We start from the raw sequence: 23874 nt of genomic DNA on the forward strand, positions 1-23874 counted from the left end.
ATTAATATTTTAGTAAATTAATATTTTATTTTATAACTTTTAAGCTTTCAATATATAAAAGATTATATATAATTAAATTAATAACCTTTATATATTATTATTATATTATAAGCTTTATATTATAAGCTTTATATTTATAATTTTCTAGTATTCTATATATTATTAAAGCTTTTATTTAAAAAAAGCTCTTTAAATCTTATAAAAGAAATAAAAATTAGTTTTATATTAAATTTAATATTATAACTTTATATTTTATTTATTTAATTTATTACTTTATTATTTATTTAATTTATTACTTTATTATTTATTTATTTAATTTATTACTTTATTATTTATTAATAAATATATTATAATATTAAACTAGTATATTTAAAGAATTATTATAGTAATTAATTATTTTTTATTATTATATAAAAGTTATATAAATAAATAAAAATTTCTTTTTTTTTCTAAATAATATATAAAGAAAATAAAGGCTAATTAATATTTTAAAAAGAAAAATTAAAAGTAAAATAATATATTATATAATTATATTATATAATTAAAATAGCTAAAACTCTTATTATAATAAGCTAAAATATACTTTAATTTTGCTTTATAATACTTGTGCCATCTTTATAGTCACGTGAAACACCACGTGACCCATTAATTAATTATATTTAATTAAATCAAGTAAATAAATAATTATAATCTAATTAATAGGGTTTTGGCTTAATTTATTTTGATTACTGGCTGATAATTATAACTAATTAAATTATTTGACATACTGGATCGGACCGACTATAGCTTCCGCTACTTTAAGGGCCTTCGTCGCCTGTACATATCCCATGCCTGATGCACCAGAAATATCCAACTCGAGAGAGGCTTTTCTGGACCTTGAATCCCTCACTTCAACCCATAACTACTTAAATTCGCAGTATCATTTGAACAAAGTTTCCATCGTCTCTCATTCACCCACGACCTAGCCTCCTACTCGTCTTATCCCTCTCGCCATAAATATTGCTCATTATGTCAATCTGGTTTCAAAACAAGCGTACCTCGATACTATTCCTCACACCTGATGTTGATCCAACGGTGGCACAAGAGTGCTCTTTTTCGGCCCAGGCTACGACGTTACCCTTCCCTCCCCTTCAAAACAAGATCATCGCAGAGTACTTGCACCAACAGGGCGCAGATGTCCAGTTTCTCCCGTGGAAGTGTTTCAAAGCAAATGTACCCACAAAAATCCTGTGTTCATTTGACTACATTCTATTCCTCTGCTGCGACAAATACGAGGTTCATGTCGACGATTTCTACGCTTTTCTACGCGATGTTCTCGTTCCACTTCACCGAAACAGTGGAGACATCCATATTATAAATAATCCTGAGGTTGTACTCTGGAATATGGACAAGCGGTATCTGAAAGATCTGGAGAATGCCGGTTTTCCAGTACTTCGGACTACCTTCCTTGCACATAGCTCTATCACAGTTCCGCTACTATCAGCAGCTATTCGCTCATTCGCTGGTGCGAAAAATTTGCCGGTTATTCTCAAGCCTTCGATTTCTGCTTCTGGTACCAATGTCTACCTCGTCAAAGATCCAGGGCAGGTGACAACAGAAGACATTTCGTATATGGAATCTATCGGCTCTCGTCTATCCAACAGGTGTTCACTCATGATTCAAGACTTCGAACCCAGTATCTGTACGACAGGAGAATACAGTCTCGTGTTCATTGGTGGAATTTTTTCCCATGCAACCTTGAAAACTCCAGTCGCGAATGGAAGGGAGTACCGCGTTAATGTCATGTATCATGGTCGACTCGAGGATGTGAGCGGCAGCCAAGTGCCAGATCTCGCAGTCAGTTTAGGCTATGAGATATGGGCTTGGCTGTGTGAAAAATTTGGGAGTAGGGCGATCAGATATATGCGATTGGACGGGATGGTGCAAAAAACGGGCAAATTCATCATTGGAGAAATAGAACTCATCGAGCCGGACATTTGGCTTCATAGGCAGGTTGGGGGAACGGTTTTAGAAGAAAGTGTCCAACGCCTGTTTCAGCGAGACAGCAAGAACGGCGCCAAGCTCTTCGAATGAGTACGTTAAGATTTGCCTCGGTCTCGGAGACGAGGCCGACTAAAAATATCAAAAGCCATAGTCCCAGCGCAGCCAGTTCAAACGGCGTTGTTTATGTCTACGTCGCATAGGCCCTAAATAATCTGTATTTTATATCTGTTCACATGGCTTGGAACCTTCTAGCTATTCAACTTCGTTGTTTTGACAATTGCGTGCGCACTACCGTCGAATACTGCATCTCTGGTTGCATTCTGATTCCTACCTCTTAGCTAAGGGCCCGTTTCGTAAACTTCAAACACCAGCGTTTGTCAGTAATCAAACACTAGCTTTTGGTTATTACAAAAATAAGTATTTCGCATTTTTTTGTATGCTAGCAACCAAATACTAGCATTTGATTACAAATCGCAGTTTTTTCAGAATTACTTATAGTAGGTGGTTCTGAAAATGCTAGCTTTTAAATACTAGCCTTTTACCCTTTCTAATTACCTTTATAGCACTTCTTAAGATATAATATTTTAATTATTATATAAATATTGCGCTTCTCGTATAATTTCGATTATAAATTTTTTCTTAATAAGAAAGCTATAATAAGGTTCGTATGAAACGGGCCCTTATATGAGCATGCTCTTTAACGAGCCTGGGGACATGAATTTGTAAATTACAGGGCACTTTTCAGGCATTGCGAATTAAAAGGCGATTAATTAAATTCAAATTTATTAAAAAACCACAAAATATAATAATATAAAAGGTAAGCAGAACGATAATTAAGAAGCTATAGTTTATTCTCTTAATATAATTAGAAGAGTACTAGCATTTTTTAAAAAGCTGAAGTTTTCCTTTAGTGAAAGTTAGTCGCTAAAATGCCCTATAATTTACAGACTCATATTTATAGGTTCGTAATTAAGAGTACAGAAACGCAGCCGAGGGATTGGCCTATGTTTTCTGGGCTAGCGTGCCTTCAAGTAAAAGTATTAAGTAAAAGTAAAGCCTATATAATATATTATGTATTACTTTTATTTTCTTTATATAATATTACATATAATAAAAGATCCTTTATTAATAATAAAAACACTTCTTAATAATACTAGAATAAGCTTTAATATATTTAATAAGTTTAATTTTTTAATAAGAAATATAAGCCTAGTATACTATATCTCTAGTAATATAAAACTTATATTATTAAAAGTATAATATACTAGTATTATAGCTATTATTAAAGAACTAGCTTTATTTTTATTAATAAAATTATTAATAATTATTAGTAATAAATAATTAGAGTTTATATTAAATAATATTAAATTTTTGATACTATAATAGGGATATAAAATAAGTAGTAATATATAGAGAAGAATGGGTTTTTATAGCATGGAATTATAGTATATAGGAACTGGAATTAGAGAGTAAAGATTAGTTGATTTCTAAAACAGAGAAGGAAAAAGGAGTAATATATATATAAAACCAAATATATAAATATCCGGAGGTTATATAACCGTATCTAGTAATTAATAGAAATAAAATTCCTACTATAATACTTATTAATATATAGCTCTTTTTAGTTTTATATTAATAAAAGCCTAGTTTAAAAAATTATAAATAAGTTATATTATAAGTAATTTGCCTTTTTATTATTATTATTATTATTATTATTATTAATAATCTTTAAATTATATTAGCTTTATATTTATTAGCTAGTAAATAAATTAAATAAAGTTAAAACTCTAGTAATTAAATTAAAATTAATTAGGTAAAATAATATTATATATAATTATAATAATAATATAAGTATTATAATAATAATATAAGTATTATAATAATAATATAAAGTTTATTCTAGCCTTATTATAATAACTTTAATAACTAATATTTTGCCTTTATTTATTTTTATAAATAAGTATTATAATAAGGGTTTTAGTTACTTTAGTTATATAATATAATTATATATTATTTAAAGCAAATAATTCGTATATATATTACCTTATTTTTCTTTTCTCTTTTTAAAATATTAATTAATCTTTACTTTTTTTATATTTTATATATATTATTTAAAGAAAAAAAAGAAAACTTATTATTTATATTACTTTTATATTACTTTTATTTAATAAAGAGAAATAATTAAAATGTAATTAAATATTTTATTTATTTAAATTAGCTACGAATTATATAGGATTTATTTATATTAATAAAAGACTATAAACTAATATTATTAGTAATACTCTTACTCTTACCCAAATTACTAATTATAAAAGAGAATATAAAGTGAGTAAAGGTTTATTTTCTAACTACGAGAAGTGAGGGCTCAAATAGTGTAGTACGGCCTGAATAACTAGGCATTCATTCGTAACGTCCCTTATTAACTTATCCGGAAGCTATTCCTTCCCTCACCACCATCCTATCATTCTTCTCCATCATGGCTGTCAAAATCTGCCCCTTCGCATCCAAGGTAGTCGGACTCTTGAATACATCATACTTAAAATCATGCCACTCCTTGGCCGTCCACGTCTTGCCCGTCGAGTCATTGAAGCTCACATCATCATTCGTGCGGATTAAATACACAATACTATAACGATCCTCGTCTTGCCTCTCCTTGAGCGGAATGACGCGATGCACAATGCTCGCCAGCTCTCCCCCAGACTTGAAGCGTAAAAAGTCGCCGACGTTGACGATGGCGTGGCCGGGCCGAGGTTCGAGGAACTCCCAGCGGTTGGTATCCGGAGAGAGGAATTGGAGACCCCATTGTTCGGCGAGCACCAAGGTGAGGGTACTGATATCGGTGTGTTTGAGGTGGCCTACGTTGGTGGGCGCGGTGGAATCATTGTGCTTTGGGTAGTGTAGGAGGACGAGCGTCGAGAGAGAGGGCCCCGGGTCCGCATGGTCGGCCTCGAAGCGCGAGGAGCCGGTGAGGCCTAACTGCGTTGAGAGGCGCTCGAGGATCATGATGGTGATTGCGTGGGCGTGCTTGATGTAGGAGAAGAAGTAGTCTGCTTCAGAGCAGACCGCGGTGGTGAGGTCAGCTGAGCCCTTTAGAAATTCTCGGCGAGAAAACTAAGAGGGGGGGATTAGTTGGTTTCGAGAATAGGCTGAAGAGATTGTAGAAGAGTATACCATACCTTGAGAGTTTCGTAGCCGTCTTTTGTTTCTGGCTTGGGGCCGGGTTCGGTGCCCACGGGTATGTAGCTGGAAAGGTCAGTAACTGATAACAAAGACCTAGCTGTGATTTGTGAAAAGGAACTCACCCATAATTGTGACTCCCCCGAGCGTCCTGCATCTTAACTTCAAGCGGCTGTTCGAAGTAATCCTTCATCCTCGCTAGCATGCCTTCCCACAATTTGCATAGCTCTGGATCGCTAGTCAAATCGAGATAGAAGAACCCCTGGGTTCGACAAGCGCTGAGTAATTTCTTGCTCTCCGTGTCATTTTCAGCTCGAAGGAGGTCGAGGTGAATTGTCGGCAAAGATGTTGAAACGATATTAGGCTCACTAATAACCATTGGTAGAGATCTGGGGTTGTAATAATGCTTGGTGGGAGTGTGTATGTGGTTATAGAGATTTGGTTTGAAATGTCACTTCGAAGCCAAAAAAAAGTTGCAACTTTAGAGCATCTTATATATCTGGAGAGTTGTCACTTTCGTAACAAGTAAAGTCGGTCCGATCCAAAAGCGATAAAATGAAAAACGGTCTACCAAAATACTAAATGATATAAATCGTATTAATCGGAAATATCGTATATCGTCTAGCAATTAATTCCGTGTTCTCCCGATTTCAATACCTTTAGTATTGCGGGAGTTACAAAGCACGTGATCGCGCTTATATGCGCTCGCATAGAAAATCTCGCGTTTTTATACGTAAAAAACCAGGAGCCGCATTAGCAGGTGCACTCGCAAGTATTACGTGTATAAGGCCGGAAGTTAAAGTATACCAGGGGGCGCATTAGCAAGTGCAAATGCAAATAGTAAAAGCCAGATTTTCTCTCTTTAAGAGAGTATATTGCAATCTTGGGGGGGTCCCGCCCCCCCCCCCCCCTCCCGGATATAAAAGCGCGCAAGAGAGCACCTTTTTTTAATACTCTTAGAGGGAAGATAATAGCCTTTAATCTTAGGGGGAAATCCCTAACCCCCACCGCCCCACCCCTTCACCCCCCTCTCCTAAGATGAGAAGAGAGTATAATAAGATAGGGAAGCCATTTAATCTTGGGGAGAGATTGGCCAACCCCCCCCCCCCCTTAAGCCTCCGGCAAGCAGTCAAATATTTCTCCGGGTCATATAATAGTAACATTTATTGTCACGTGAATATTTTTCCATACCAGCCCACTGCACATAACTTTAACAAGTCAAAATCTTACTTTTAATAAAAAGAAAATCTTTTATAAGAGCTTTCCCTTAAATAAAGCATTTTTATATAGTTATATAACTTATTTTATAAGTGCTATATAACTAAAACATATAAATTTCTTAAAACTTCTCTAGCTTTTTAAGCGTTTTTTATATTTTATAAATTATATAATAAGCGAATTACTTATTATATATAATTAAAACCCAGTTTTTTAAAAGTTTAAATCGGGCTTTAAATTATGCCTTATATAATATATAAAGTTATATATAATTAAAATTATAAACCTTTTATATTTTATACTTTCTTTAATAATAAGTCTTAAAATATAAGTTCTTATTATATATATTAAGTTTATAAAAGATTAAAAGGCCTTATAAAGCTTTATAAAACTAAGTTTAATAAATTATTTACTAAATATATATAACTTTCTTGAAATATTCTTGCTTTTTATATAATTCAAATTTAAAAAAGCAAAAAACATTTATATAATTTTAAACTTAAGTACTAATTAATTCCAAGCTATATTATAAATTTAATTAATAAGTTCTATTTACTTAATTCTTTTATATAATTGCATTATTTAATATTAATAAATTATTATTATTATTATTAAAAAGTTATTATAAGTATAAAAGAATAATTATTTTATTATATTTGAATCGAATTAATTATAGTAGCAAGTATTAGTACAGGTATTACTACTTATAAATATTATAAGTACTAATTAAACTTATATTACTTATATATATTTGAATTATTATTAAAGTTTACTTCTTATTATATTCTCTGAATTTATTATGCAATTGCCTCACACTAGCAAGGGGTCCCTTATATACACAATTATTAGTTTCTTCTTATTTGTTCCTAAACAAGTTTCTCTTATTATATAAGCTCTTTATGCCTCGTGCTTACTAAAAGTACAAAAGGGGGTTATAAGAAATCACTGCCACCCCCCTTATTAGGCGGTGAACTTTTTGGCCAATCAGGCATTGAACTTTTACAGGTTTGCCTCATAAATTCCCTTGTCTAGCAATGGCAGAACCAAGGGGGTGGCGGTGATTTATTACAACCCCCTTCCGTACATGTAATAGTAAAAAGCTCGGTTGCAAGGAGCTCGGTTGCAAGAAGCTCGGTTGCAAGAAGCTCGGTTGCAAGAAGCTCGGTTGCAAGAAGCTCGGTTGTAAGAAGCTCGTATTATAAGAAGCTTAGTTGTAATTAAGCTTCTTGCAATTGAGCTTCTTATAGCTATTACAATATGGTTTTTCTAAAAGATAAGAGAATAAGTATTTAATTCTAATTTATAATATATTTATATTATTAAGAAAAATAATTTATAAAGAAATTATATAAAATTAAAATATAATAAAGTTTTAAAGAAAAGAAATTAAAATTAAGTAAAATAATGAAATAAAAGCTATATTTTTTATAATCTTTTAAAGTTACTAGAAATATATTATTTATTATAGCTTAAGCAAGATATAGCTTACTAAATTATAATATATAAGTGCTTTAAATATTTTATAACTTACTGCTATTATTATTATAAGCTATATATTTAAATAATATTACTTAATTTTTAAAGGCTCTTTTCTTAATATATAATAATTCGATTAAATTAAATATAATTTTTTTAATTAAATATAATTAATTTAATTAAATATAATTAATTTAAATTTAGTATAATTAGAGTAAATTAATTATAATTAAATTAGATTAAAGATAATTAATTTAAATTAAGAATAATTAAAGTAAATTAAATTAAAGATAATTAATTTAAATATAATTAAATTAAGAGTAATTAACTTAAGAATAATTAAATTAAGATTACTTTAGTATAAATCTAAGCTTTAATTAGGTATATAAATTATGCAATTCATAATAAAGAAGTTAATAGCTAATAATTATATAAAAGCTTATAGTGCCCTATTATATTCTTCTTGCTCTCTCGCTCGGCTCATAAATAGCAGAATAGTGGCATAGCAAAACAGTTAAATAGCGGAATAGTGAAATAGCGAGACATAAGGTAAAGAGAGTCTTTTATAGGAGCGCTTTGATAGTCGGACTTCACGTCGAAAGTAAGGGGCCTTTCCCTTGAGTCGGGAAAGTGAGTTCCGCAACTTTATATAAGATTTCACACTAATTTCTTTTCGCAAGGAATACCAAAACTTGCTTTTCCCGGATCGCCTCGCTTTCCCAAACTAAAGGGAAAGGCGCCTTTAGTTTCGACATGAAGTCCGACTATTAGAGCGTTCCCCACCTTTTAGAAAGTAGTACTGCCAGATCATGAGGAGCTGAGTCATATAGTTGGTATATAAAATGCTTCACACAAGACTGTGACACCTTCCTCCAAATGATTAGCCATCGTGATAGTGATTACTGCTTGGAAAACTCAATTTCAATCGCAACCCGTTCAAGAAAGTTTTACTTTTCACGGCCTGTTTCTTAAAACAACATAACACGATGGTACGTACACTATTCCACCTTCAAGTCATTATGTTAATCAGCGTAGCGTGTTGAAAGCTTTGAGCATATTGCCAAGCTCGGCAAGAGAGCCGTTGTCACCATGTTTAGCGGCGGCCTGGACAGCACGTATTTGCTCTTCAGACTTCAGCGGCTCGGCTTTACAAACATCAACGCTGTCGCGGTGGATCTTGGGGCGCCCGTAGACGTGGAGGCGCTTACAAAACAAGCCGCCCATTTCGGTGCCAGCTTCAAATGTCTCGACGGTCGCGAGCTGTTTGCCAAAGAAGGTGTCATGCCAGCCATTCGCGCTCACGCAAAGTATATGGGGGTGTACCCAATCAGCAGTTCACTCACCCGGCCAGTTATCGCTCGCCTGACCACGGACTACGCCAAGGACCTGAACGCGGGTTTGCTGCTCCATACCGCAAACCTGTCGCAGAACAGCCTGCCCCGGCTCAACAATAGCATTGGGCGCTGCGGCTTCCGCGGAGAATTCGGGAGCCCATATGTCCATTCAGTCGTCTCGCGAGAGAAGAAAGCTGAAGAACTGGCGGCAGTCGGACTGACCAACATGTCGGACCGCGAGCTGAGCGGCGATGAAAACCTGTGGTGCCGGGAGTTCGAGGGCGGTCCATTGAATGATCCGGAAGCTTTCACCATCCCGGAAGATGCCTATGAATGGACGCGACGGTGCGATAATGAGGCAACCAAGAAGCTCACACTCGGCTTTGAGAATGGCAGCCTCGTCTCTGTCGACGGGAACAAACTCCCCCTCATCGAAGCCATCGCGCTGCTGAACACTGAGGTGGGAAAATTTGGCCACGGCCGATTTGTGGGGCTCGAGCCTCTTACCACCGATCACAAGGTTTTAGAGGTCCGCGAAGCTCCGGCCGCTGCCATCATCATGGATGCGCTTCGCCATCTCGAAATAGCTACGCTGGATACCAACACGCTAGAATTGAAGCAGCAACTGGAACAGAAATGGGCCCGGGAAGCGATATCCGGCCACTGGGGAAGCATATGCCATACCGTGTGTGACGCTGCTATCGCTTCCGCCTCGAATGGCGTGGGTGGAAGCGTAACCTATGATATCGATCACAGGCGTTACCTGCCCTGCTCTATTGTGGCACACAATCCTCGCTATGTTAGGAATCGAGACGATTGGGAACGAGAACAGTCACAGCTACTCTTCGGCAGGCGCTGCCTCTAGCTTTACACTTCACTTGACCAGAGAACTGTTATTCCGGAGGGACACCAAAACTCCGGTTCTTTGTTTACATGCAAATAAACCATTTAGAACTCTATTAAATCGTTAATTACATTATAATCGCAATGCCAAACGATATTGTATTTGATTCCACTAATAAAGGAACCCTTTAGCCTAATAAGAATTTATTAAATAAGTAAAGAAATACCTTTAAGCCTATATAATTGCCCGAAATTAGCTAAGAAATTATAGTACTATGAAATATTTCTTCCGACAATCTAATCTCTTTATTTATTATATATTATATGCCCGAAATTATTAATTTAATAATTAAGAAAACAAATGCATATAAGAATTAATAACCTTTATACAATAAAGCCAAATAAGAAGTTAATTATAATTAATTAATAAAAGAGAGAAGGAACGCGACTAAGTATTATGAGTAAATAGCGTTTTAGCAGAGTAGTAATAGTAACTAAGTGTATTAGAAAGAAGGGAGGTAAAGGTTCGGCTGAGATTACCGAGAGAACCGGATACTACTCTGTACTTAAAGGATAGCACTTCCGCAAGGTAGCCCAATAAAATATAAATTCGAAGCTTCATGCTTGACCAACGGGCTTCCTTCCGTAGACCACTAGCCTGCGTGCGGCTGGTTAAACTCAATTGCATCCTGTAAGGCGGAATCACTTACACAGGAGCATAACAATGCGTCTTCGTATTCTTCACATCATCTCTCACAGCCGGCAAGTAAGCCTTCACCTGCTCAGGAGTCCAGCCCATGGCACCCAGAACCTTGAGGCTCAAGCCCTCAAGCCCATTCAAAAGGTCCGTCTGCGCATACACACTCATTTCCTTATAAAATTTCCCTTTTGCCCACGCATTTAACGGGAAGTAATACTTCTTCTCCACAACGTCTTGGAATCCAAGCTCCTCAAACCATCTTTTGTAATGAGGCACGTTGTTCCATGGCCTCCCTAATTGTATTGCCCCTTCGTTGATGGTTTGCATCCATTTATATAATGCGGATTCTGTGGGCGGGTCACCCATGTATTGGAACGGCCACACCATGTCTTGCATCTCAAAGTAGCCTCCTGGAGTCAACGAGTTGTAAGCTTTTTGAAATACCGATTTGGGATCTTTGAAACAGGATAGAAGAGCCCGGCCGTGGATATAGTCAAACTGCTCGTTAAAGATCCAGTCATCTTCTGCGTCGTCGATCTCGAACCGACAGTTGGGAGGAACGCTTTAAGATGGTCAGAAGCTAAATTTGGGTAGTCTCAAGGCCAAAATGGCTTACTGGAGTGGTTGGATGGCACTGAGATCGGTGCCTAGAACTTGAGCTGATGGATATTGCTCCGCTAGGTTCAGGTGTCAGAGACTTATTCCTGGACGAAATTCCATTCCTTACCGAAATCAATTGCCCAGTTTCCTGTACCTGAATTCGAGGTCAGATTAGATACGTGAAATATAGGTGCTGCTGTTTCCAAACCTGTTGCGATATCAAGTACGTTCTGTGGTTTTGGTCCGATGGGTGATAGATGGAGCCTCCCGAGAGCAAAATTGAACAAGGCATGTTGTATGTCTGTTATGCGTTAAAATAAGCACTTAATTGGAAGAGCGAATCTCACCAAGCCTTTCTTGTTCTTGCTATAATTGATGAAAGATGTTAGACGGCCACTGAGGATATCGCACGGGACAGGGTGACACACCTCGTCATTCGGCAATACGTACTCTGAGAAATCAGCAGGAAGTCATGAAGTCGATTAAGAGAACTCACTACCCTGTCGAAACCGGTGGTAGGTTCTCCCATTCTCTTCAACGTGCTCGTAAATGCTTGATCGCAGTGAGGTTGTCGATGTTCTGTTGAAGTCTTAGTCATGATATGTCGTGCGACGTTACAGTGGCACAGACACGGTACTCATTCCATCAATAGCAGAACCCGTGTCGCTCTATATAACACTCATAAGTAAATAAAACACCCAAAGCTTGTTGATAGTTCCTTGCAGTAGTGCATACATGATTATCTTGGTCATCCACCGTAGGAATTGATGGAGCGGTACCGCTTTCCCACCGGGAGAGGGGTAGCCCAGGCTGCCCCTTTGCCTCAGGGGCAGAATTAGCAGGTGTCTGGTAGCTATTAGATTCCGCCATTTCAGCAGTATCCAGGTTATTCATGAAACTATCGAGATTGAGGCAGGGAGGGTGAAAGCGCAAATGGGAAAGGGTTTTGAGAGTGACTGGGAAAACTTAGTCTGGAAGAGCGGTCGGCCCCGCGCTGGCGCCCTTGGCGGGAAAGCTGGGCCGTGTCCCCTAATGCAGTTGCAACCACTTTCGGCTGCACTCCGCGTAAAACCCAACCCCAAATCAAGAGGATACTGAGGACTAGGAATAGTCTGTGCAGCTTCTGAGAAGGCCTGCTAACCGATCAAATGGCATGCCACGTGATTGATTTGAGAAACGTGGAGTATATCTCTTCACTGGACGTGTACGGAGGTTCCAGTATAAAGTAAAGAGAATAGGGCACAGAGCCTGTAGCTATCCTATAAGACCCTGTCGCTCTACATTCAGTCAACGAGCCCTAGCCCGTCCGGCTCTCTTTCGCCACGTCGCTTATCGGAACTGCAACGCTTTAAAAAGTCCAAACAAGAAATTTAGCTGATTTGGGTATGAATCAGATAAACAGAACTAGAAGGAATTAAATACGTATATTTACTAGTATTAGGGTGTAGCTTATAATAGTCGGACTTCACGTCACGCTAAAGGGGCCCTTCCCTTTAGTCGGGGAAAGCGAGTTGGCCCGCGAAAGCGAGATGGCCTGTTTCGGCCTTTTTTGCCTTCTAAAAAACAATATTAGAAACTAGCTATAGAAAATCTAATTAATACATTTTATTTGCGATCTCATAGTTACCTATCGCATACTTAAGGGCTAAAGTTTTAAGTAAAAGAATAAAAATTTATAATTAAGCAAAAGTTATAGATCTGATACTCGCGAAACGGTCGCAAATAAATAATTCTTACGATTTTTGTATTTCTCGTAGTTTTATTATTAAAACCTTAATAACTATCTACCCATATATTTTTTTAAGATTTAGAGAATCGTATCTAGTTTATAAGGCTTATATTTTAAATTCTACTACTTAGAATTATTTAAAAAGGTCAATATTTCAAGTTATTAAGGATTTTATTTGGCGCGGGCCATCTCGCTTTCGCGGGCCAACTCGCTTTCCCCGACTAAAGGGAAGGGCCCCTTTAGCGTGACGTGAAGTCCGACTATTAATGGAAAGGTCAAAGTTTTGAAGTTTTGTGGCTGCGATAAGCGACGTGGGGGTGAGAGCTAGATGGGATAACGAGCCCTGCGGAAATCCCGGCTATATTCGGGCGCTGTAGTTGCCCTGCTAGGTAGGTGGCTTACGCCTAAAGTGAAGCGGTCCCAGTAATTGTTCTTTTACAGGCCTCTATAGGCTTGAAAGCCTATATTATTCGTACTTTATGCCGGAATCTCCGTACTCATTAAGCAAATTGTAAAGGAGTAAAATCATGGTACACGTAGCTCGACCTCCGATGCAGTTTCTATGTTTTGATTAAAAATCGTGTTTTGAAGGTGTTTCGTCTACAGTTGTGCTCACGCCAGGAAAAGAGGGCCGGCCGCTACTCATATCCGCATGTCAGAATAGAACCAGCGAAACAACAAGCCGAATATGATTGTAAATCTTACTAGGAGTTTTTATTCACGGTGCTAGTTAAAGCATACCACCAACGTCCAACTCCCTGCTCCCTCAAACGAGACTCCCAATACACCTTGGGATACCAACATAGTATCTAGACCCCACATCCCCACTACGGGCCATGGAAACACAATGCTCTATAACCCTACGACTTTTTCAGATAACGAAGGCTTCAAATATTTCCCCCCCAAAGACGGAGATGGATTTCAGTAACGTCAAGGTAAGGCCATCACATGATAATCATGTGATTGGATACCAGTTGACTTTAAAGTAGGTAAAAGAACCCTTCCTTTCTAAAAGACTTAGTTAAATGTGTGTCAGCCTAGGCTTCTCATTACTGGCTTCACTAAATATACCAAGCATCTCCAGGTCCAAGATCTTGCACTTATCTACCCTAATTCGGTAGTTCGTCTTGCTCGCTAAGAATCAAGATCCTGGTGAGATTAATAAGCAGCGAGCAGCATCCGATCACTATACATTCATGTCCTCCTTCTTTCTATGAAAAATTTCCTCGGGTTCTCCAACCTGGATCTCAAATTCGAGATATTGTAAAGTCAAATTTAGTAACTCGGGGTCGGCATTTCTGAGCCAGCAGCCAGACGTTCTCCAGAAGCTGTCACCTCCAAATGCTCCTAGCTGGAACAATGGAATCAACTTACAACCCTCCCCTCTCTTTAACAATCATAGGTACAATTTTCATCGGTCTTGCGACTCTTGTGGCGGCATGGATTACGTTCGATATCATTGTTCGGCGGGGTTGGGAGACGATGATGGCTATCATGTGAGCTTCCCACTCCCATTCTCTCGTCACTCTGCTAATACATCTTTATGAAGGATTCCGGTGTATATCTTGAATGCACTGTATCTGGCTCCTATTACTCTTTGGACGTACTTGAAATACGGACGACCCGAGAAGATGGGTGGGAAAATGAAAGGGATGGATGTGGGGAGTGAGAAAAAGACTGAAGCTTCTGAAGCCCCGCCTGATAATCATGATATGAAGGGGCATAAGCATATGCAGATGATGAAAACGGAAGAACCAAGCCACGGTATGAGCGGCCATGACCATATGGGGATGAAACTTGATGGCGAACACCACGATATGAGCAGTGAGGCCGATATGTCTGACCGGGGCCATCATCACGGAATGATGGACAATCACGAAACGAATCAAGAAGGCGGATTCCAAGTGGATCACTCGCAGCATATAGGTCACAACATGGCTGGAATGCGCCACATGAATCTTGCTATGGAGGGATACGACATGTCAGCAGGAACCCCAGCAAACACACGTATTGAACAGCCTCCAAACACGCCAGCAAAGCAGCACGACATGTCCCACATGGGCCACATGGACCATGAAGCAATGGATCACAGCGGCATGCACCACGGAGCAATGCACAACATGCACATGCCTTCCCCGGACCAGCCCATGTTCCCTACAGTAACCATAGCAGTCTGCCACTGCGGCGCGGGCTGCCTCCTAGGAGACATCGTTGGAGAATGGCTTGTTTTCGGGACGAACGCTACACTTGGTGGGAAATCCATTGGGCCTGAGTTTCTCATCGGTATAATCTCTCTTCTCCTCTCATCAAAACTTCATCTATCCTCCAAAACGCTAATACTACATGAATAGACTACGCATTCGCCCTCCTCTTCGGCATCGTCTTCCAATACTTCTCCATCGCGCCCATGTCCGGCGGCTACGGGCCCAAAACGCTCTGGCGCGCCGCGAAAGCGGATTTCCTGTCACTCACCTTCTTTGAAATTGGGCTGTTTGGGTGGATGGCTATTTTTCAGTTTGGGATTTTTGGGCAGAGGCTGGGGATGGATAATGTGGTTTATTGGTGGATGATGCAGGTGAGTTTGTGTTATATGAGAGGACAGAGGGACGTGGCTAATAGGGTGCGGACAGGTGGGCATGTTCTTTGGGCATTGGACGGCTTTTCCGATCAATTGGTGGTTGATTACGAGTAATGTTAAGGAGAGGGTGGTTTGATGGTGAGATAATAGGGGTGAGCATTGTGGAGATGTAACGTTGTGCATGGAAATCGAGATTATCACAGAGGTACGAAGTCTCACGCAGCTAAGGGATCACATTCGGGATACACGAATGTTGAATTCTCAATCCGATCCCTAATCCATAACGACTGGTAATCTATAGCGACAGGGCATGCGCTGGCAAACCGCTCAAGGCCCAGCCGTAGCACTTCAGCTCAGCCAACAAAATTAACTGCCTCTCCTGGGTATCCTCAACAAGCTTGTCCTCATACGTCCTTCTCTTTATGTCCAAATCCGAACTCCAGATACCATTCCTTTGCCAGAGATCTTCGCCTAAGCAGCTACTACTTGGTACGATTGCGAGCCTGTCACAATATGGCAGCCGCCGAGAGGGGGAGATTGAGCAATTTGAATAGCGGAACCGGTGCAGCCGGCCGCCGAATATACAATAGCTGAATTGAGAATTGAAGGGTCAGCAGTGCATCAATGAAGATAATTTCAAAATGAGGGGTCATTACCGGTAAAGCCAGGGGCAAGGAACGCTTGGTTGACGCCATTGAATGCGAAGGTGTAGCAGGTGGAATCTGTTGGTTGCAGGACTTGAGAGTTGGTAGCGCAGTCGCTGAAGAATATGTCGACTGCTTCAGGGGTACCAACAACTTGGGGAGAGGGGGCAGCGGCGACTTGGCTGGTGGCAAGAGTTAGGACGGCAGAAACGAGAAGGGCGATAGAGATCATTTTGGTGATTGGCAGAAAGTGAGCCTTTTGGAGATTGGACTTTTGTGGGGTGACTTGCTTTTGTCTTGGTTGAAGGGTGTACTTAAGGATTCCGAGAGGACCTTTATATATGAGTTCAAGAACCATGGTGGGGAGTCGAAACCATTTTCCATGGATTTCAGCTCGTTTATCCAACACAAGAAATTGAAACAAAAGCCAACGATTCTTTGATCCCCGTAACTACCACAACAATGATAAGTGTTAACGAACTCTGGTATCTGCTCTTTGGTCGACAAATGATATACAGAGGCACGGAACTAGGATAGATGGGGCACTGCCCCGCCTTGGCTTTCTGGATGCCAACTACTTCCCCCATTGGGGAAGAGTTTGTACATCCTGGCACTTGACACTATATCATTCTGGGCTATGCCAGTACATTTACAGTGAGCGAAACATGGAAACTGGCATGTAGCGACTAACATAAGTTGTTTATCTCGTTCATCGCAAGATCCGAATGGAGAACCAACGAAATGAGTCAACCGAGAAAAGTTTCCATAATTGGATGACAGCAAGTTTGAGAAATGGCCAAATGGCCAAATTCCCGTGGAACCTTTCAAATCGAATGGAGACAGCGAAAATTTGTAATGTTGCGGACAAGTACATTTGGGGGCAGGGGTGACAATAGAGCGCATTTCCATGTCCCCAAACCACTATTAATGTGCTCGTGTGTCTAGATTTCTCCAAAACATTCATACCAAATAAATTCAAACTTCTCCTTTGTATGAATTAGCCCGATGTTACAGTCCAAAGTGCCCGAGTCTCATTCGTCGATTGAAGAACCAAACGAAGTCCGGCGAAGTTCTTCTAAACCTCAAAAAGGGGGAGGAGGAAAACGTAGCAACATGAAAAAAACGGATGACGCTAAGGCTAGACGGATCCCGCATTCTCCCACCCACAACGTTGCCCATGGGGAAGCTAACTTTGCCTCTTAGTGATGAAAATTCGAACGGTGTGGGTAAGTCTTTTGCATTCGACAAACCACCCGTTGCCAGGTACTAGCTTTTAGGGTAGCCCCAGAGAAAACAAAACCTCCGACTGGGCCAAAATACGTACGCGGAACCTACGGAAGTGACTCGCATACTCTCCGCAGGGCCGATGACATGGCTTACACGAGATGCAGAAGGCGTGGAGCCTCTAGAAGCCTTCCAACACCCGTATGTTTCGGATAAATAAGGTCGATGAGAATACCAGGCGTGACAGTGTTCCTATTTGTCAACTATGACGGAAAATTCCTGCAACATTGAAAATCGGACCGAGCCAGTCGAAAAAATTACAGAGGGTTTCCGTGGTCGGATTTCCTCCCTTCAAACGGCGAGGCAATTAGTATGCTGGACTTGGCCCGGTCTGTCCTCTTATTCATCTAATGGCGAGAGATGAGCGGCACAATTCTGACAAAGATCCGTCCGCCGAGGACGCCGTGCGACGGGAGGAAGCACTGGAGCACTTCCGCAGTGACCCGCAGCCCGTGCCGGCATACTCCGATCGAAATTGAATAGACGGGGTATTTTGGCAGTCGTAAACCATATTTTGATGAAAGAGAAGGTTGATAGTTTGCAGCCTTACCTGTCGGCAATCCCTCGCTTTGCTGGGGCCGACTTGCACTAGCGAGTCGGACCTAGCAACTCTGACATACCAGCAAATCAGACATTATTGTATCAAAAACCACTAAAAGAGCTATTATAATAAAATTAAATCGTAATTATAGCTCTTAATTAAGCCATGAGAATACATTAATCCATTTTATTATATTATGCGTAGTTTTATAATAGAAAAAAGGTAAGCAAAAGTCGCAATATTAGGCATGCAAAGAGCAATTTTAGTTTAAAATTACTCGCCATTATAGCGAACTTATACAAAATCAATATACAACATAATACGACGCTTCCAAATTAAAAAATAATAACGCATACTTTGATAATAGAGTTAGGTCTTTTAATATATTGAACTAAATGCTTGATTATATTGTTTTTCGGAAAGCTCAAGCTCCCTTAAAACTCTGGAAATTACGTCTCCACTTAAAAGTGGGGGGTACAGCCCCTAATTTTCGACATAATACATAAATTTTCTATAAAAAGTCGGAGATGCGGTTGTGTATTTCATTAATAAAACAGGCTTAAAGACCTGTGTCGGAGGTGGTGGCACCAGTGCACTGCGTTCGATGTCCCGAACCTGCAGAAATGCCAGCAAGCAAGGCTCTCGCCTAAACATGCGCTAAAATGTGCGAATGACTCAGCCACGTGATAGGCATCAGTCATTGGACTTGTCTCTATCTCCATCTTCGACTTCACAATCTAGATAACGCCGAACACTTACCACCACCCCCCAATGACCTCTCGTGAAGAAAAACTTGGCTCTGATATCTTGCGAGTTCCTTCATTGAGGGTAACAATAGTGTGTTGGCTCAAAACGCTCCCTTCGGTTTCTCCCGGACTAGGCGGGCCGACCTTCTGAATCAGGTTGCCTGTGCCACCCCAACCCCCTTCTCCTTGGAAGGTCAGATCGCAAACCAATCTCCCAACCCCAGCAAGTCGGCGAAAAGGCATGGGTTGTTGGCTATGGCATCTAGCCCATGGGTCAGAATCAGAGACGCTGGCCGCGACGAGCTGGATACAATGCAAACATTCCTCGACAATATCAGCCTCAATTGTGAGTCTTCGTCCATGAATACTCAGACTATGCTGACCTATCGAATACAGGCGATGATGTGCAGCGTCAGGATCATGGGACATCTGATCCTCTGATCCTCCCTCCAACCCCCGTAACCTCGTACACCCACCCGTACACTAATGTGATCGTCAACCAATTTGTGGTCGAACCCCAACAAGAGCTGTCTTTTACGTCATCTAAAGCGGTGGTCTGGGTTACTCCCGACCCCGAGGAACCTGTTTCTGGTGGAACACAGCTCCTGGATCTTCCCATCGATATTCTTGAACTGCTTTGCCGACGCTATCTAGACATCTGCTCGAACACTTGTCTAGGCTTGACTTGCAAAGCCTTCTTCAACATTACCGAACATTTGTACCCCTTTCAAGTCAGTTTGTACACCAGAACCTTACCAACTCGGAGATGTCTTGGGCATCTGTTGACGCAATGGATGGCACCGAAGTATAGTTTTGACCATTCTTGGGGGAGATTCAAGTTGAAGCGGCACTACATCAAAGATGAGGCTGAAATTGAGAGGAGGTGGAAGGAGAAAGAATCTTGGCCTAGGATCCGTCTGACGATGGATGGTATGGGAGCCGTTGTTGCATACAGGGCGAAGCGCAAAGGATTTGAAGAAATGGAACACCGGCTGCCTTATGCCAACAGGTGATACCAAATGGCAGCCCAAAAGGCCTTGGCGTCACCTCTTGCTTCAAGTTTGTACTAATATGTCTGACGCACGCTTTCTTGGGATGTAATGCTCTGTCTACTCCCAAATTCTTGTCCAAGTGAATGAGTAATTTCTCGGCATCTTGTGGTTAGGTTGGTTATATGAACGTCTCTCCAGTTCAACTCGCCATCTCAGCTCCTTAACATTAACATGCCTGGGTCTTACCTGTCGTCACTTCTCCCGTCGGCATCGAGCCGACTACCCTCACCCGACCCCCCTCCAATATTTCGAGGAGAAGGATTTCGAACTGGAACATGAGAGGCAGCTGTTTCAGCCATTGGCGAAGTGGATGCCCCCCCAGATATGATGAGATGCATTTCATCAGGAGGAAGGAAATAGATGGAAGATACCGGAAAGCATGTGTCTCCTTGACGAAGGCGTGGGAGGAGAACAAGGAGGCGAGAAAGAAGAGATCAAAGTTGGGCTTCTGGTATTAATGCTAATTGTACTCTACTTGCATTTCTGGGCATGGAATGGTTGGGGGACTAGAATGAGGGCCTTGGATCTCGGGTACGCCATCGAGTTTCCTGCCTTTTTGGGAATATTTTTGGGAGTTGACAGGGGATTTGGATGGGAAGTTGCCTCATTGAGCTTTAGTTGAGCATTCTCTACCGCACGAATCAAATCCTACTGCTTCTCGACTTCGCCCTTTGCATTTATCTCCAGTTTCTTCAAAGTATGGGCTGCAATGTGCAGAAAGGGTTAGTACTTTTCACAGATGGAGGCTGTCAATGTTCAAAACAGTTTTTTGGAACAATCAAAAACTTCAGGGCAGCAGAATTCTAGCTGACCTGCCACAGATCGTACAACAAGAAGTAGGAATATTTTTGGGTTTTGAGAACATGGTCTTTGACTTTGAAGTTCCAGGCCACCTTTGGACAGTCATGCAATCAGTCAACTTGGATGTCCACAGCCTGTTGGAACATTCCCAAAAGCGTATAACTCAATGTCGAGCCGGCAGCGTCAACACCCTGCACATCAAGTGAATTCGAAGCCATGACTTACCATATAATTAGTTCAAGCAAGACAAGTTTCACAATCAAGCACAACCCCAGCTCTCGAAATGGATAGTAACAACTGCACCAGTCAACCCAATGTCCCAGAGAAGTCCGGAAGATCACAAATCCCGAAAGGACAATGCCCTACAGCAAGAACAAAGAACCCAGCAACTCAGTCAGACAACAAAAGTTCGTTTTTCCTGTCACTTTTAAAACGTTCCCTACTAACACTCTCCTCCAGCGCCTCCAACCCTCGAAACCCTCCCCTACGACCTTCACCACACTCTCCTCCTCTACCTCGACCCCGCCAGCTCCGCCTCTCTCGCAGTCGCCTGCCCTGTCATCTATCCGCTGCATTGGAAGCGTCACGGGAGTGTACCGCTTAGGATGTTAGCTGATAGTAATCGAGTTGGTGCATTGAAAGGAGCCAAACCGTTTTTGCATGAGATGTTGAGAAGTTGGATGGGGAAGGACGGGGTGGGGTTGAGGTACAGTGGGTATAATGAGTTGTTTGTTACAATGGAGCGGTGGTTGGAGTTGGAGGAGGCGAGGTGGAGTGATGGGTGGGAGAGCTCTTGACTGGGTTTATACGGAGGGGGATGGGAGAATGGAAGAAGGGGGTGGGGATTGCTCTGAGAGGGCTGGGATAATTAGACTAGGAATGCTCTTTGAATGGGAAACTGTTGTTCAGCAAGGTTCTGAACATTGACTTTTTGCTTGCTAGTGTTCTAATTCCTGATTGTTCTTATCGGATGTGGAACAATTATGTCCCGGCCCTGTTGATTTCGTCAAGTTGAGGAGGTATCGACACCCTTTTCTCTTTCACACAAACAAGCATTACCTCACACCATGGCTGAACAAGCAGAGAGCGTTGTACCCAATGCAGAAAGTATATTTGACGATACGAGATATCTTATTTCATTCCTCCGAGGCACTTTGTACTAATGACTTCCATTTCAGAACAGATGTCCACATCACCGCTCACCTTCACTACTCTCCCACCGGAGCTACACCTCGAACTTTTTAAGCGCCTCGACGTCTGCACCTCCACCTGTCTGGTCTCACATGCAGGGGGCTATGGGCAATTCTCTGCCAGAAAGGAATAGTGAAATTATATACAATGATAGAGGACCCATACTTTCCTACTGCTCGATGGCGCTGGCACATTCCAAAGGCCTACATGGTTAAAGATCTCAATGGGAAGGAACATAAAGTAGGAGAGCTTCTTAAGCAATGGACGGGCCCGGACTACTGGCTGCCGCTCCTCGGATACAAATCCATGCCTACTTGGCAATACCTTCGTCAACTTCAGAGTCAAAGGGATAGAGCGGCCAATGAGCAGCGGAAGAATGAGAATAGGGTGAGGATTCAGGAAGAGGTGAGGCAGAGGAAGGCAAAGAAGGCAACGGAGTGGAGACAGCGCGGACTTCTTATGCAGCAGGGAAGAAGTAAGGGGGCTGCACGGGTTGAGGTTCACCGCCCTTTCTTCTCTGCACGAGGGAGCAATGCTGTAGATCGAGGAGCAGAAACCGAGATATCGTTCCGTGGAATTGAATGACAACGATAGAGAGAAATCCCACATGCATGAATTGGAAGTGAAAGCACCGGGTTATTTGAAATATGCTCTCAAGTCCAATACTTAGCACCTGTCATCAAAACCACAATTGACTGCTTGCCACAATCACTTCACCATAACACTACAAACGAATCCTTCTCAAGATGACTGGAAGGTATGAAACAGCAGTGGTTGAAGCAGACAATCGTATCTCCGCTGGTAAGAGACCCGCCTGTCGCTCATTATAAGCCTCGAGTTGCCTTATCACACTGTGCAAGAGCAAGCAACCCCGTTCATAACCATCTCTCCCGAGCTCCACCTTCAACTCTTCAAGCAATTGGATCTTTGCACCCCCGTTTGCCTCGGAACCACCTGCAAGAAGACGTATGAGATCCACTATGAGATGCACGGCAAAGTCAAAGCTCTACAGCCTTCTGGTTGGCAGATATCCCTTCTACCACACTGTTGATGGGAATAGCAAGAAGCACGAGCTATGGACGTTAATTAAGGATTAGATTGGTTGGGGAGGGTGGTTTTCCTGGACCAGAGGAAAGTATCTGCCGAGCAGATTCAAGTGGAGTTCTTGAATCCATGTGCGAAGAAGGCGGCACGAAAACGCAAGCTGGGGAATGGAGTGGTTCTGGGGTAGAAACTTCGAAGCCGAAGCCGCGCAGAATCCTACATGTACAGAAATGATGGGTGAAATCAGCTTTCGGGGTGTTTGGTTAGGGAGAAGACCTCCTGGTGAGGTTGAATTCATAGACTTGGCCCTGGTGTGGCTTTTGTTTCTGTATAACGAGCGAACCATGCCCTAAATTTTCCTAGCAATGGCTTTCGAGATCAAATCAACTGCTCGGCTTTTACTATGGAAACTCCTTGCTTTTGCGAGCTTTACACAAGTCCCGCTTCTCCTTTCCCACACCAAATATTCCAGTACACTCTGATCACCACCGTAACAACACGGGTGTCGCAAGATAACTTCCACCCGGAGAGCAGTCAATCCTCGGAGAACTTGAAAGGTGAGCTTCCTCGATCAACCTCAGAAGTTTTAAAGCTCCCCTACTAATTGAAATTGCGTATAGATAATTCTGCTCCCGCAAAGCCAAGGTTGCAAACCATCCCCACCGAACTTGCCTACAAAGTCTTCTCTGGCCTGGATTGCTGTACTTTAGCCTCGCTCGGTGTTCCCTGTAAGCGCTTTTATGCTATTCATAAAGAGCTACACCGCAAAGTGTGGCTAGGTTCGGAGCGGTAGGGGAAGATGGCAAGGGATATTGGTTGGTTGAAATGCTGAGGAAAGAATGGCACCGGTCCACGTCTGGGATTATGTCACTTGTGGGTATCGGAGAAGAGAGACTCTGGGGAGATTTCGAGGCAAACCTGGATTGGGAAGGA

General features: G+C 41.2%; 8 protein-coding genes across 8 annotated transcripts; 6 read left to right on the forward strand and 2 right to left on the reverse strand.

Annotated features, from left to right (window-relative positions):
• Positions 1 to 1008: 1008 nt before the first annotated feature.
• On the forward strand, positions 1009 to 2073 carry K444DRAFT_663015 (uncharacterized protein; the record flags this gene model as incomplete). Its single annotated transcript, XM_024886770.1, has 1 exon — positions 1009 to 2073. One exon carries the CDS (start codon positions 1009 to 1011, stop codon positions 2071 to 2073), a length of 1065 nt encoding a protein of 354 aa, XP_024737509.1.
• A 2333-nt stretch (positions 2074 to 4406) lies between these two features.
• K444DRAFT_588627 (Clavaminate synthase-like protein) lies at positions 4407 to 5539 on the reverse strand (the record flags this gene model as incomplete). The annotated part of the gene is made up of 3 exons (XM_024878066.1): positions 4407 to 5094; positions 5160 to 5226; positions 5286 to 5539. The coding sequence occupies 3 exons, from the start codon at positions 5537 to 5539 to the stop codon at positions 4408 to 4410; spliced, it is 1008 nt and encodes a 335-aa protein (XP_024737510.1).
• A 3301-nt stretch (positions 5540 to 8840) lies between these two features.
• K444DRAFT_629108 (argininosuccinate synthetase) lies at positions 8841 to 10053 on the forward strand (the record flags this gene model as incomplete). Its single annotated transcript, XM_024883006.1, has 2 exons — positions 8841 to 8843; positions 8890 to 10053. The coding sequence occupies 2 exons, from the start codon at positions 8841 to 8843 to the stop codon at positions 10051 to 10053; spliced, it is 1167 nt and encodes a 388-aa protein (XP_024737511.1).
• Positions 10054 to 10477: 424 nt separating this feature from the next.
• On the reverse strand, positions 10478 to 12262 carry K444DRAFT_612355 (S-adenosyl-L-methionine-dependent methyltransferase). The gene is made up of 10 exons (XM_024880115.1): positions 12067 to 12262; positions 11962 to 11999; positions 11828 to 11910; positions 11760 to 11782; positions 11679 to 11697; positions 11540 to 11632; positions 11459 to 11485; positions 11348 to 11408; positions 10742 to 11293; positions 10478 to 10689 (listed from the first exon to the last, which is right to left on the reverse strand). Exons 1-10 carry the CDS (start codon positions 12199 to 12201, stop codon positions 10650 to 10652), a joined length of 1071 nt encoding a protein of 356 aa, XP_024737512.1. The 5' UTR covers positions 12202 to 12262; the 3' UTR covers positions 10478 to 10649.
• A 2157-nt stretch (positions 12263 to 14419) lies between these two features.
• Positions 14420 to 15774, forward strand: K444DRAFT_629110 (uncharacterized protein; the record flags this gene model as incomplete). The annotated part of the gene is made up of 4 exons (XM_024883007.1): positions 14420 to 14556; positions 14610 to 15343; positions 15412 to 15635; positions 15691 to 15774. The coding sequence occupies 4 exons, from the start codon at positions 14420 to 14422 to the stop codon at positions 15772 to 15774; spliced, it is 1179 nt and encodes a 392-aa protein (XP_024737513.1).
• A 3046-nt stretch (positions 15775 to 18820) lies between these two features.
• K444DRAFT_386668 (uncharacterized protein) lies at positions 18821 to 20075 on the forward strand. The gene is made up of 2 exons (XM_024872396.1): positions 18821 to 19199; positions 19250 to 20075. Exons 1-2 carry the CDS (start codon positions 19109 to 19111, stop codon positions 19864 to 19866), a joined length of 708 nt encoding a protein of 235 aa, XP_024737514.1. The 5' UTR covers positions 18821 to 19108; the 3' UTR covers positions 19867 to 20075.
• Positions 20076 to 20819: 744 nt separating this feature from the next.
• On the forward strand, positions 20820 to 21545 carry K444DRAFT_612359 (uncharacterized protein). The gene is made up of 2 exons (XM_024880116.1): positions 20820 to 21113; positions 21166 to 21545. The coding sequence occupies exons 1-2, from the start codon at positions 20990 to 20992 to the stop codon at positions 21501 to 21503; spliced, it is 462 nt and encodes a 153-aa protein (XP_024737515.1). The 5' UTR covers positions 20820 to 20989; the 3' UTR covers positions 21504 to 21545.
• Positions 21546 to 22044: 499 nt separating this feature from the next.
• Positions 22045 to 22482, forward strand: K444DRAFT_629112 (uncharacterized protein; the record flags this gene model as incomplete). The annotated part of the gene is made up of 1 exon (XM_024883008.1): positions 22045 to 22482. The coding sequence occupies one exon, from the start codon at positions 22045 to 22047 to the stop codon at positions 22480 to 22482; it is 438 nt and encodes a 145-aa protein (XP_024737516.1).
• Between the last annotated feature and the right edge of the window lie 1392 nt (positions 22483 to 23874).

The sequence above is a fragment of the Hyaloscypha bicolor genome (assembly GCF_002865645.1).
Source record: "Hyaloscypha bicolor E unplaced genomic scaffold K444scaffold_58, whole genome shotgun sequence".
NCBI classification, from domain to species: Eukaryota; Fungi; Ascomycota; class Leotiomycetes; order Helotiales; family Hyaloscyphaceae; genus Hyaloscypha; species Hyaloscypha bicolor.